The following is a 14,316-nucleotide window of genomic DNA, read 5'->3' on the forward strand; positions in this document are numbered from 1 at the left end:
CTATATGCCAACAAATTGGATAACCTGGGCGAAATGGACAATTTCCTAGAAACTTCCCAAATTCAATCAGGAAGAATCAGAAAACCTGACTACACCTCTTAAAACTAATGAAGCAGTAATCAAAAAACTTCCTGCTACAAATGGCTTCACAGGTGAATTTTACCAAATAGTCAAAGAAGAACTAACACCTATCCTCTTCAAACTGTTCCAAAAATTTTCAAGAAGAAGGAAGACTTCTAAACTCTTTTTACAAGGCCAGCATTATCCTAATTCCAAAACCACATAAAGACACTACACAGAAAGAAAATTATAAGCCAGTATCCCTGATGAACAAAATATTAGTAAGTAGGAACCAGCAATCTATACTAATAAAAGCCTAGGTGGTTCTCACGCCCTTGCACATGACATTGTCACAAGATGGCTGCCACAAGATGGCCGCCACAAAGATGGCCACCACAAGATGACCGCGCGCACAGCGGAGGTGGGGCCTGGCAGCCGCTCCGCGTGGTGAACCCTGGGGGTTCCTTGGGGGCGATCAGGCCTGCAGGGGAGGGCAGTTGTGGGTGATCAGGCCTGCAGGGGAGGGCAGTTGGGGGCGATCGGGCCGGCAGGGGAAGGCAGTTGGGGGTGATCAGGCTGGCAGGGGAGGGCAGTTGCAGGCGATTGGGCCGGCAGGGGAGCGCAGTTGGGGGTGATCGGGCCGGCAGGGCAGGGCACTTGGGGGCGATCAGGCCAGCAAGGGAGTAGTTAGGTGTCAATCAGACCGGCAGGGGAGTGGTTAGAGGGCAATCAGGCTGGCAGGCAGAAGCGGTTAGGGGCAGGCAGGCAGGCTAGCAGTTAGGAGCCAGCAGTCCTGGATTGTGAGAGGGTTGTCCAACTGTCGGTTTAGGCCCACAGGGATCGAGCCTAAACTGGCAGTCGAACATCCCCCGAGGGGGTCCCAGGTTTGAGAGGGTGCAGGCCGGGCTGAGGGACACCCCCCCCCCCCCCGCCCGTGCATGAATTTCGTGCACCGGGCTCCTAGTATATTATAAAAATCATACACCATGACCAACTAGGATTTATTTTGGGGATGCAAAGTTGGTACAGTATTCATGAATTAATAAATGTGATAGACTACATAAAATAAAGGATAAAAATCACATTAATATATCAATAGGTGCAGAAAAAGCATTTGACAGAATCCAGCACCCATTTATGGTAAAAAAAACAACTCTAAGATGTGAATAGAGGGGTCATACTTCAACATAATAAAGTCCTACATATGAAAAACCTACAGCCAACATCATAATGGTCAAAAACTAAAAGCATTTCCCTTAAGATGAGGAACAAAATAGGGATGTCCCCTTTCACTTCTCATTCAACATAATACTTAAAGTACTAGCCACAGTGATCAGACCAGAAGAAAAAATAAAAGGCATCCAAATTGGAAAGGAGGAAGTAAAGCAATCATTATTTGCAGATGGCATGATATTGTATATAGAAAAACCTAAAGACTCTATCAAAAAGTAATTAATAAATGAATTTGGCAAACTAGCAGAAAACAAAATTACATCCAAAAATTGATGGCATTTTTACATACCAATAATGAAGTCTCAGAAAGAGAAACAAATAAAAAACAACAACAGCAATCCCATTGCCTTGGCTGGTGTCACTCAGTGGTAGGCCCTCAAGCAAAGGGTCACAGGGTTGATTCCTAGTCAAGGGTATGTACCTGGGTTCCATGCTCAATTCCCAGCCACAGTGGGGATATGTATGAGGCAACCACATGTCTCTCACATGAATGTGTTTTTCTCTCCCCCACTCCTTCTCTCTATACCATTCTTTCTAGAAAATCAGTGGAAAAAATATCCTGGGGTGAGGATTAACAACAAAATCCCACTTACCATTGTAATAAATAAAATAAGTTTATACCTAATAAACTTAACCCAGGAGGACAAAGACCTGTACTCAGAAAACTATAAGACACTGAAAAAAGAAATAGAGGAAGATACAAATATTATCTTCTGACGACACACATAAATATGAACTGGAAGCATAAACCATGTTCATGGATTGGAAGAATTAACATCATTAAAATGTTCACACAACCCAAAACAATCCATAGATTCAGTGTAACCTCTGTTAAAATACCAATGGCATATTTCACAGGTCTTGAACAAATACTCCCAGAATTTATATGGAACAAAAAAATGAATAACTCCAGCAGCCACAGCAAGCTTGAAAAAGAAGAACGAAGTTGGAGGAATCATAATACCAGATATCAAGTTATACTGCAAAGCCACTGTAATCAAAACAGCCTGGTACTGACATATTGATCAATGGAACAGAACAGAGAACCCAGAAATTTATCCACCTCATTACGCTCAATTAATATTTGACAAAGGAGGCAAGAGCATACAATAGAGTCAATTCAATCTCTTTAATAAATGGTGTTTGGAAAATTGGATGGATACATGCAAAAAAATGTAATTAGACCACCAACTTAAACCATGTATAAGAACAATCTCAAAATGAATTAAAAAAAAAAACACCTTGGTGATACCATAAAAATCCTAGAAGAAACCATAGGCAGCAAAATCTCAGACATCTCTCATAGCAATATATTTGCCCATACATCTCCTAGGGCAAGGGAAACAAAAGCGAAAATAAACAAGTGAGACTATATCAAAATAAAAAGTTTTTGCACAGCAAAAGAAACTATCAACAAAATGAAAAAGGAGCCCACTGTATGGGAGAACTTATTTGCCAAAGATACATCTGACAAAGGGTTAGCTTCCAAAATATATAAGGAACTCATACAACTTAACAAAAGGCAAACAAACAGTCCAATTTAAAAATGGGCAAAGGACTTAACTAGACACTTCTCCAAAGTGGACATACAGAAGGCCAAGAGACATAAAAAAATGTTTAATGTCACTAATCATCAGAGAGGTGGAAATTAAAATGACAATGAGATATCACATCACACCTGATAAAATGGCTACCATCCACAAATCAACTAATGACCATTGCTAGTGAGGATGTGGAGAAAAGGGAACTCTAGTATACATTGTTAGTGGGAATGCAGACTGGTGCAGCCTTTATGGAAAACCCATATGAAGTTTCCTCAAATTAAATATGGAACTGCCATTTGACCCAGTGATCTCCTTCTAGGAATATATCCTAAGAAACACGAAACACTAATTAGAAAGAATATATGCACCCTGATGTTCATAAGCAGCACAATTTATAATACCTGCGATCTGGAAACAGCCCACTTGCCCATTGGTAGATGAGTGGATGAAAAAGCTTTGATACATTTACATAGAGGAATGCTATGCAGCTGTAAAAAGAAGAAACTCTTACCCTTTGCCACACATGGAGGGACCTGGAGAGTATTATATTAAGTGAAATAATCTAGTCAGAGAAAGACAAGTGTCACATGATCTTACCGTACTTTCCAGCGTATAAGACGACTGGGCGTATAAGATTTTCCTGGGTTAAAAAGTCGTTTTATACGCTGGAAAATACCGTATATTGGACTATATTGATGGGATTAGATATAATGGATTAGATATATTGGACTACCGTATTTTCCGGCGTATAAGATGACTTTTTAACCCAGGAAAATCTTACACGCCCAGTCGTCTTATACGCCGGAAAATACGGTATATGTGGAATATAATGAATAAAATGACAAAATAGGACCAGAGGTATGGGTACATGGAACAGATTGGCAGATCTCAGAAGGGAGGTGGTTGGGGGACTGGAAGAAATCAACCAAAGAACATATATGCATAACCAATGGACACAGACAATAATGTGAAGGCCTGGGGTGAGATGGGGGAAGGAAGTAGGGGATTAAAGATGTGGGGAAATGGGGACATCCATAATACTATAAACAATTTTTAAAAAGTTAAACATTTTGACATTACTGAATTGTAGAATGCTGCAAGCATCCAAAAATGTTTGTTATTTTGCCTTTCAGTATAGATTCAATAAAATTTATGATTGAGCTCAATTGTGTTCATTCTAACATTGGCTGATGTTTTATTGGTTGACATATGTGATAACCTAATATTGCATATGTCAGGTCCTCTACTTTTTATACAAGTGACATTCTGTTTAAGGATTTCTAAATGTATGTGCTTTTATCACTGAAATGATTTGGTTTATAGTAAAGTAGGTGTCACTTAGAAAAGAAAAATAAAACCAGAATGATAGAAGTCCAGTGTCAGAACATAAAAGTTAGGACTTGAAGGGTCTTATTCTAATCCTGGGCAAATTTTTCTGCCATTTTGCTCTGTCTGAGGAATCAGTGAAAAATCTTAATTCCTATGTAGTTTCTAGAGACTGATAGGATGATGATGAGGGATTGGGTTTTCATAATCATCATCTTTCCTCGTTAAAAAAAAAAAAAAAAGTGGTAGAATTGCTTCACTCAGTCATTGCATTTAGTGCTTATCCCAGTGTTTAGCTAAAGTGGTGGTAGTTGAATTAAATAAATACTGCATAGAGATGAAAGGGATAGAGAAACAGATTTTAAATAGAAGTTGCTAATATATTGGCTTTATTAAATCTTAGTTTATTGTCTACAATGACAGACAGTTGGTTAAATTGTAAGAAATGTATTTCCTTAAATGGTCTGTTGACTAAAAAGTAGTCAACAGAATATTGTAAGATTTCCTTTGACAAGACTATCTCTTTAGGTTAAAGAATAAGACAAATCTTGAGGCTCTCTCTGAAGCATAACCATACCTTTCTTCCCCTCAGGTGTGCATCTTTACTTTTCTCTCCTATACTCTAAGGTTCCTCAAGAAACTTGCAGCCAGGAGAGCAGCTGGCAGCAGCAGTTCATCCTGGCCTTACCTCCCCGAACCTGTCTCCCAGACCCCCTTTATCTGACTTTTCATTGAGTTAACAGCAACCCGCTATGGCTCACTTTTCCCCATAACATTTCTAGAGAACCAAAATCAGAGCACCACCTAGGCACTCTCCTGTTGCTTTTTCTATCCTAATCCCTTCTTTGGTTTCACTGTCCCCAGGTTTAATAAACATACTCTCAAAATAAATATATAACCTAAGAAAACAAATCTTGGATATATCATATTTTAACACTAGAGGCCTGGTGCATGAAAATTCATGCACTGGAGAGGGGGTCCCACAGCCCAGCCTGCCCCCTCTCATAGTCTGGGAGCCCTCAGGGACGGGAGGCAACCTGGCGATCAGGGGAAGTTGACTCCCCATCACACCTCTGCTGCTGCCACTGCCGGTAGCACAAGCCTCGGCCGGCCCTGGTTACCTGAGCCTCGGGCGGCCCTACACGGCTGGGCAGCTGCCATCCGAGGCTTGCCTGTGCCTCGGGCCGGCCCTGGGCGGCTGGGGGACTGAGGGGACCAGGGACTCAGGAGGCAGGCGCATGGAACGGGGGCGGGCCCGGCCTTTCCGCGCGCCTGGGGGCAGTCCCGGCCTTTCTGTGCCTGCTGCTCCAGCAGGTCTGAGGAGACTGGGCGCTGCCATCTTTGAGGGTGTGGCAGTCAATTAGCATATTCCCTCCTTATTGGCTGTGGGCGCCGCCATCTTTGAGGGCGGGGCAGTCAATTAGCATTTCCCCTCCTATTGGCTGTGGGTGCTGCCATCTTTGCGACAGCGTGAGGGTCAATTAGCATGTCCCCTCTTTATTAGATAGGATATTTTAAGGAAATATACATATGCTATATATTTTTGTTTTTCAGAGTTGCAGAGTTATCCGGTATATTAATGTCTTATTGATAATGGCAGAACATCCACCACTGCTGGATACATCTCAGATTTTAACTAGTGATATTTCTCTTCTGTCTGCTCCTATTGTAAGTGCAGATGGAACACAACAGGTAAGGAAAACAAATGTTTATTTCCTTATGTCTAGTACACATGTATTTATTTCAAAAGAATGCAAAATTTTAAACAGAATAAATATCACCTTAGCGGATTCATGTTTTAAACTCCAGTTTAAAATGTTGTTTTGGTTTCATAAGACAATGAAATAATGAGACTGTTTTTGAAGTCACTTCTAAAATATCATAGTAATTCATGCTTAAATTTTGTGTGTGTATATAAAGTTGTTTTTGTTTTACTTTAGAAAAAAGTGGAGTTGTCTCTGAGTGTTTTTTAACTAAGTTTAACCTTGTACCTTCATGATTATTATAAACTAGAGGCCCGTTGCACGATATTCGTGCAAGAATAGGCCCCTGGCTTCACTCCCAGCCGCCCAGGAGCCAGCAAGTCCCCGCTCCCCACCCCAGCCGCCCGGGAGCCAGCAAGTCCCAGCTCCCCGGCCCCCCGGGAGCTGGCAAATCCCCACTCCCCAGCTGCCCGGGAGCTGGCAAGTCCCCACTCCCTGGCCGCCTGGGAGATGGCAAGTCCCCACTCCCCGGCCGCCTGGGAGCCGGCATGTCCTCGCTCCCGGGTCACCCGGAGCCAGCAAGTCCTCGCTTCTGTCTGGAGCACCACACCAGTAGCTTCCTCCACTGCCTCCCTTCCCCTCATAGCAGGCTTCACACCACTCTGCACCTGCATATGCGAATTAACCTCCATCTTTGTTGGGTTAATTTGCATACTCACTCTGATTGGCTGTGGGCGTAGCAGAGTGATGGTTAATTTCATGTTTCTTTTTTATTAGGTAAGATTATGACTTGAAATCATTGAAGTCATTATTTAATTACATAATTAAATGACTGCCTGTGATATATAATAATTAACTTTATCTTCTTTCTACTCCTGTCCACACTCCCTCCTCCCAAAAGGAAATACACAGTTTTTGAAAAGCTCCTGTGTTTTTTCCCACCAACCCGTGGCTTTATAAGTATAGTTCTGTAAAGGGATGGGAATGATGGGCTTATATTAAGTACCTCTTACTCACCAAGCAATGTGCTTAGTTCTTACAGGAACCCTAGGTGTAGGGATTTTAATATTGTAAGTGAGGAAACAAAGACTAAGAACAGCAGAATAATAATGAGGAGAAGAAGGAACATTTTGAGTGCTCACTATGTAAAAAACATTATACTAAGACCTTTATGATCTTACTTAATTTTTTTTAACAATCTTATAAAGTAGTATACTTGTACCCATATTGTAGATGAAATAAAATGAAAGGCTCAAGATCACATAAAGCTTTTGCTCATACTACCTCCCTGGGAAACTACGAAAAATTAGTCATATTTTGTTACTTTACAAACTTGGTGGATAATTATGATTTTCTTACAAGATAGGAGGCTTCTTTGTTAACTTTGCTATTGAAATTGCAAGAGTAGGTTGAATTGTAATTTTTTCTGTTTTGAATAAACATGGCATGATAAGTGTATCCTGGGTTTAATTAGCTTATAGCCGCAACTTCATTTCACCAATTCTCTTTATGGTCAAATTTAAGTCTGTTAAGATTCTTTTTTTTTCCTGCAAAAATAATAAATATGGCAGGTATTCATTTACTTTGAGGTTCCAGGAGTGTCTTCAGTTGTCATTGTTGTTTCAGGCAGGTCACTGGCTTCATGTTGTTTAGATAGTCCAATGCATAAAAGAATCTATTAAGCAGTTAATTACAGTACTGTACATTGATGTTGCTACAGTGTGTAGGCCACTAAGGGTTCGCATGTGGCCCACAACGAATATTGTTGTGGCCCAGCCAATATAATGGTATGTAAGAAACATTTTAATAAAAATTTCATAACTTAATTTTTACAATATCGTTCGCTAGTGATTGATTACTATAATCGTGTTGCATTCATTTCCCTTACGCACCTTTCTCGCAGGCGCACCCTTTCTCTCCACTAATACTAGCAGTGAATATTTTAGCAGCCGATTGCCACATCATTGGTCTTGGACTAACTTGTTTGGTGTGTGTAACAGGAAATATTTCACTTTCAGAGAACAAGAAAAATTGGTTTATTTGCATTACGCTTATTAATTTGTACAGTTATTCAGTGTCTGGTAAGTTAATGTTCAAGTAAAAAATATTAATTTTTATTAAAATGTTCTGTTATTTTATATTAACCATTACTCATTTATTTCAGCCCTTTGTATTCAGCATATCTCTATTGAAATAAACCTACTTTTCTATGAAAATTGAAGCTTTTGTATTTTTTTTTTGCAGCCTACATAAACTTAACATTTTGCACTCGGATGTTGAGTGTGACTCGACACGGTTAGCATCGGTAGCAGCTCTTTTTATACTCTTTGAATGTATCAATAATTTGAAATATAAAAAAAATTCAAATAAATAAGTTTGTATGAAAAGAAACTCCAGTTTTTTATTCTACTGCCGCGCTTTGTAAAATCTGGGGTATTTAAAAAATTAAATCCCGAGTAGAATAAAGGAATCGAGAAAAAAGCAAGCGAGCGCAAAGGGTTAAATCTTGTTTATTTGGACCATGTTAGCCTTTGAGTTTGACATCCTTGATGTAGTCTGTTAAAAGGAAGGCACTAGGCTGAAATAAGACCACATGCCCTCCTGAAATCTTGATGGGGGCACCATGCTAGCAAGTGACAGTAGTGGCATGGATGGATGCAGTAAACCCTTGATTTTATGGACCTTGATTTAATGGACTTCGAATTTAATGGACAAAATTTCTGGTCCATATGTAGTATGTGAAAATTAACACCCTGTTAATTTTAAAATGCTTTTAACCAAGGTTTGCTTATAATTAAATTAACAGGTTATTTTTTTATTATTATTTCACTGTTATTTTTAACAAGTTTTAGCAAATAGGCTATATGTTGGAAGAAACAGTAATTTGCCAACATAAATAAATATTACATATCTACAGCTATAGTCTACATATTTAAATCAACAAATCACTGCTCATTAACAGTGTTCAGCGAATGATTACCACGTGATCACACTGCATCTCATTCGATAATTGGTTCTGTTGTTTTATGACTTGACTTTCTGCAGCAGTTTTAACATGCTCTAAGCCACACCCCAGCCATGTGCATTTGTTTACTTGCGGTGACTGGTGAGTGCAAGCATTTACTAGACCTATTCAGTATAAATTTAAGTTACAGTAATACATACAGAAAACTTTTCTGTCAAATTAAACTTTTCATACATACTTAATTTTAATTATATAAATGTATGTACAGAAGTAAAAAGTAAACTAGTCTAGCCAGTGTGACTCAGCAGTTGAGCATCGACCCAGGAACCAAGAGGTCATGGGTTCAATTCCAGGTCAGGGCACATACCTGGGTTGTGGGCTTGATCCCCAGCAGGGGGCATGCAGGAGGTAGCTGATCAATGATGTGTCTCTCATTGATGTTTCTATCTCTCTAGACATCTCCCGTCCTCTCTCTCTAAAAATATTAGTAAAAAAACCCTCCAAACATTAAAAACAAAGAACAGCTAATTTGTCAATTTTTTTAGCATACACATTTGGGGAAACCTACTTTATTACATAACGGACTTTTGGCTTTAAGGGACAACGTCTCACCTGAATTAATCCATTATATCAAGGTTTTACTGTATAGAGAAAGGAGCTAGAAATAGAAGAATCTACTAGAACAAGATTTGAAGGATCAGGTAGGGTCATTATGTCTAGAGGACAGGTTTTTAGATAGGATTTGAAAAACAGGTTTCAGGAGGTGGCGTAAAACCTTAAATTCTAACCAGCAGAGTATCTTGTAGTTTTATAGGGAGAGATAAAGATGAGTGGGAAGTGTACATGACTTGGTTCATAGATTTATACTTGATTTGGGTGCACTCAGAAGTTTTTTAACTTCACTGAGTATGTTTGCTTCTCTATAAAATCCTATCTAATAAAGAGGGAATATGCTAATTGACCATCACTCTGTCACAAAGATAGCTGCACCCACAGCTGAGACCAAGTTCCCATAAGGAGCCTTGATGAGCAATCAGCAGGGACCTGAGGCTACACCCTCCCCCACCCCGATGGGGCTTGACAGGGGACCTCAGGCTGTGTCCCCAACCTGGCAGGCAGGGCTTGACAGGGGACCTCAGTCCGCGCCCCCCACCCATCAGGGCTTGACGGGGGACCTCAAGGTGCGCTTCACGTCTTGGTGCTGGGCTAGGGGATCTCAGGCTGCTCCCCCTGCCCCAGTGCCAGGCTGGGGGTCCTCAGGCCGTGCCCCCCGCCCGGCGGGGCTTGACGGGGGACTTCAAGGTGTACCCCTAGTGCTGGGTCGGGGAACTCGGGCCGTGCCCCCGCCCAGTGGGGCTTGACAGGAGACCTGAGGCTTCGCCCCCCTCCCGGTGCTGGGCTGGGGGACCTGAGGCTGTGCCCCCCCACCCCTGCCTGGTGGGGCTTGACGGGGGACTCAGGCCATGCCCCCACCCAGCGGGGCTTCATAGTGGATCTCAGGCCATGGTCCCCCACCTGGCGGGGCTTGATGGAGGACCTCAAGGCACGCCCCCCCGGTCTGGGCTGGGGACCTCAGGCCACGTCCCCCATCCTGTCACTGGGCCAGGGAACCTGAGGCTATGCCCCCTGCCTGGCAGGGCTTAACAAGGGTGGGACTGGCCGGGTCTGGATCTAGCCCAATCGGGCGGGGGGGGGGGGGGGGGGGCGAGGGTTAGCCGGGTCTGGGTCTCACACGATTTTGAGGTGCATGAGGGTGGGCAGAGACTTGACTCTGGGTCCCATGGTGAGCCCCAGACTCTGACAGGAGGAAGGTTTTCATATACATTTTACTAATTTTCTTTCATCTCTGACACTTCTATTATAGAGAAAGGGCAAATAGCAATATTAAATTATTTCCTCTATTCCCCTTTTAATGTGCACGAATTTCATGCACCAGGTTACTAGTGGAGGTAATAATAGCTTCCTTAGAGTAGCTATAGCAATGAGGGTGAAATGAGCCTAAAGGAGCTCAGTAAATGTTTGCTGAATCTGAATTGAAGCACTCAATAAATGTTTGAAATACTGAAGAAACTCTATAGAAATGCCTGTCAGGACTTAAATCAATAGATATTGTAAACAGTAGATCAAAAACATAAGAGGTAGTTATACTAAAGTGTAAATGTGAAGTAAAAGTGGACCTATTAGTTTTAGGCGTACAGCTGTGGTAGGAATGGAAGGAACTGAACAAAAGTAGGTAATAATTGCCCTAGCCAGGCTAAGTGGATAGAGCATGGGCTTGCTGACTGAAGGGTCTCAGGTTTGATTCCCTGTCAGGGCACATGCCGGGTTGTGGGCTTGATCCCCAGAAGGGGCGTGCAGGAGGAAGGCGATCAATGATTCTCATCATTGATGTTTCTATCTCTCCCTCTTCTTTCCTCTCTGAAATCAATTAGATATAGATATAGATATAGATATAGATATAGATAACAATTAGAGGTGGGAAGTAAATAAACTTAAAAACAGGCATAATTTTTTTTTCTTAACTTAGGAACTTATTGGTATGCTATACATGATCAAGTCAAGTTCGAGTTTTCCTGTAGAGATAAGACACCTGGTTGGTGCTTGGAGTAAAAAAGCAAACCCAAAGACACTTCCTGATAGGAGGAAGTGTCAAGTGCATGCATGATGTTAAAAATTCTTATAATTAGCCATCCAGATTATCCATTGCCTCATCTGTATTTTCTGGTTTTATATAGTAAACATTTGATACTATGCCATATTATATATAGTGGGTCTTTTGGCACATGAATTATACTAGAGGGAATCCCTCCTGACATTATAGTTACTAGTGTTGCTTTTAGGGAAGCTGTAATAGACATTTATTATTCATTTTGACTAGCAGCATCTGAACTCTTTTGTGTTTGAGGAATCTTCATCACCCTTTTAAAAAAATTATTAAACTTTCTTTTTAGAGCAGTTGTAGGTAACAAAAATTAGAGAGCTTTCATATACCTGAGATGTTAATAGTACCGGTTCCCTATTATTAACATCTTATATCAATGAGATACATCTGTGATAATTATTAATTTCCACAGTTTACGTTAGAGTTCAGTTGGTATTTTATAGTTCTTTGGTTTTGACAAATGTATAATGTCATATATCGCCATTAAAATATCATAGAGAATAGTTTACCCTAAAAATCTTCTGTGCTCTACTTAGTCATCCCTCCCTCACTTTCCATCCCACCCCAATCCATGGCAACCACCAGTATTTAAACTGTCCCTATAATTTTATCTTTTCCAGAATGTCATATAGTTGGATGCATACATTATGTAGCCCTTTCACACCAACTTCTTTCACATAGCAGTGTGATCTAGATAATTTATTTTCAAGGCTTAATCGCTCATTTATTTTTATTATTGAGTGATACTTCATTGTACCATAGTGTTTATTCACCTACTGAAGGACTTGATTGTTTCCAGTTTTTGGCATTTATAAACAAAGCTGCTTTAAACATTCATGTGCAGGTTTTTAGATGGGAGTAGATTTTCAACTCAATTGGGTAAATACGTAGGAGCATGGTTGATATATCATGCATGATAAGGTTATGTTTATCTTTATAAGAAACTGCTAAACTCTTTTTCCAAAGCACATTTTACCATTTTGCTTTCTCAAGCATGTGCTTGATTTGAGATTATATCTTTTTATAAAAATATTTATTTTTTTATTACAGTTGACATACACTATTCTATTAGTTTTAGGCATACAGCATGTGATCAGACATTTATATAACTTAGGTAATAATCACCCTGATATATCTAGTATCCATCTGACACCACACATAGTTATTATAATATTATGGACTATACTAGAGGCCTGATGCACAAAGATTTGTGCAAGAATGGGCCTTCCTTCCCCTGGCTGCTGGCACTGCCTTTGCTCCGGCCCGGAGCCACCTTTTGGCCTTTGCTCCGGCCCTGAGCTGCCTTTCTGCCTTCCCACGCTGCCCAGAGGCCCGGAGCAGCTGGGGCGGTGCAGAATGCCTGTGTCGTTGCCATGGCCTCTTGTCGCCTGTGTGTGCAAATTAACCTGCCATCTTTGTTGGTTTAATTTGCATACTCACTCCTGATTGGCTGGTGGGTGTCGCGAAGGTACGGTCAATTTGTATCTTTCTCTTTTATTAGTGTAGATTCCTTATGCTGTGTTTTACATCCCCATGATTATTTTGTAACTACCAATTTGTATTTCTTAATCCCTTCCCCTTTTTCACCCATTCCCCCTCTCATCTAGCACCCATCAAAATGTTCTGTGTATTTATGAATTTGTTTGTTTTGTTGGCTCATTTTTTGTTTTATTTTTTAGATTTCACATATAAGCGAAATCATATGGTGTTTGTAGTTCTCTCTCTGACTTATTTTACTCAACACAATACCCTCTAGGTCCATTCATGTTGTTGCAGATGGAAAGATTTTATTCTTTTTTATGGCTGACTAGTATTCCATTGCATCTATGTACCACTTCATCTTTATCCATTCATCTATTAATGGACACTTAGGTAGCTTCCATTATCTTGGCTATCCTATCTAATAAAGAGGGAATATGCTAATTGACCCTCACACCATCGCAAAGATGGCAGCACCCACAGCCAATAAAGAGGGAATATGCTAATTGACTGCCCCACCTTCAAAGATGGTGGCCCCCTCAGCCAATAAGAAGGGAAAATGCTAATTGACTGCCCTGCCCTCAAAGATGATGGCACCCACAGCCAATAAGGAGAGAATATGCTAATTGACTGCCACGCCCTCAAAGATGGCAGCGCCCACAGTCACAAGATGGCGGCGCCCAGTCCCCTCAGCCCCACATGCCTGCCTCTGCACTCCCCCAGTCCCCTCAGCCCCCTAGCCGCCCAGGGCCCGCCCGAGGTGCAAGCAAGCCTTAGATGGTGGCTACCCAGCCTCCCAGGGCTGGCCCGAGGGGGCAGGCAAGCCTTGGATGGCGGCTGCCCAGCTGCCCAGGGCCATGTGAGGCTCAGGTAACCAGGGCCGGCCGTGGCTTACGCTGCCGGCAGTGGCAGCAGCAGAGGTGTGATGGGGCGTCACCTTCCCCTGATCGCCAGGTTGCCTCCCGCCCCTGAGGGCTGCCGGACTGTGAGAGGGGGCAGGCCGGGCTGAGGGACCCCCCCTCCAGTGCATGAATTTTCATGTACCTGGCCTCTAGTTGTAAATAATACTGCAATGAACATATGGATGCATGTGTCTTTTTGATTTAGTGTCTTAGGTTTCTTTGGATAAATACCCAGATGTGGAATTGCTGGGTCCTTCTTTGTCTCTTGTTATAGCCTTTATTTTAAAGTGTATTTTGTCTGGTATAAGTATTGCTACCCCAGCTTTTTTTTCCTGTTTCCATTGTTATGAATTTTTTTCATCCCTTTACTTTCAGTTTGTGTGTGTGTGTGTCTTTCAATCAGAAGTGACTCTCTTATAGGCAGCATATACATATAAGGGTC

The 14,316-nt window shown here is 41.5% G+C and overlaps 1 protein-coding gene across 3 annotated transcripts in view; it reads left to right on the forward strand.

The window, feature by feature from the left end:
• FNDC3A (fibronectin type III domain containing 3A) overlaps positions 1–14,316 on the forward strand; it is a 254,406-nt gene that overhangs the window by 63,921 nt on the left and 176,169 nt on the right. For all 3 annotated transcript variants that reach the window (XM_079778647.1, XM_079778645.1, XM_079778646.1), the window contains exon 2: positions 5,718–5,855. In XM_079778647.1, the coding sequence (XP_079634773.1) occupies positions 5,757–5,855 (99 nt within the window). In that variant the 5' untranslated portion in view covers positions 5,718–5,756. The remainder of the gene's footprint in view (positions 1–5,717; positions 5,856–14,316) is intronic.

This window comes from Cnephaeus nilssonii, assembly GCF_951640355.1.
Source record: "Cnephaeus nilssonii genome assembly, chromosome: 8".
Lineage (NCBI taxonomy): Eukaryota > Metazoa > Chordata > Mammalia > Chiroptera > Vespertilionidae > Cnephaeus > Cnephaeus nilssonii.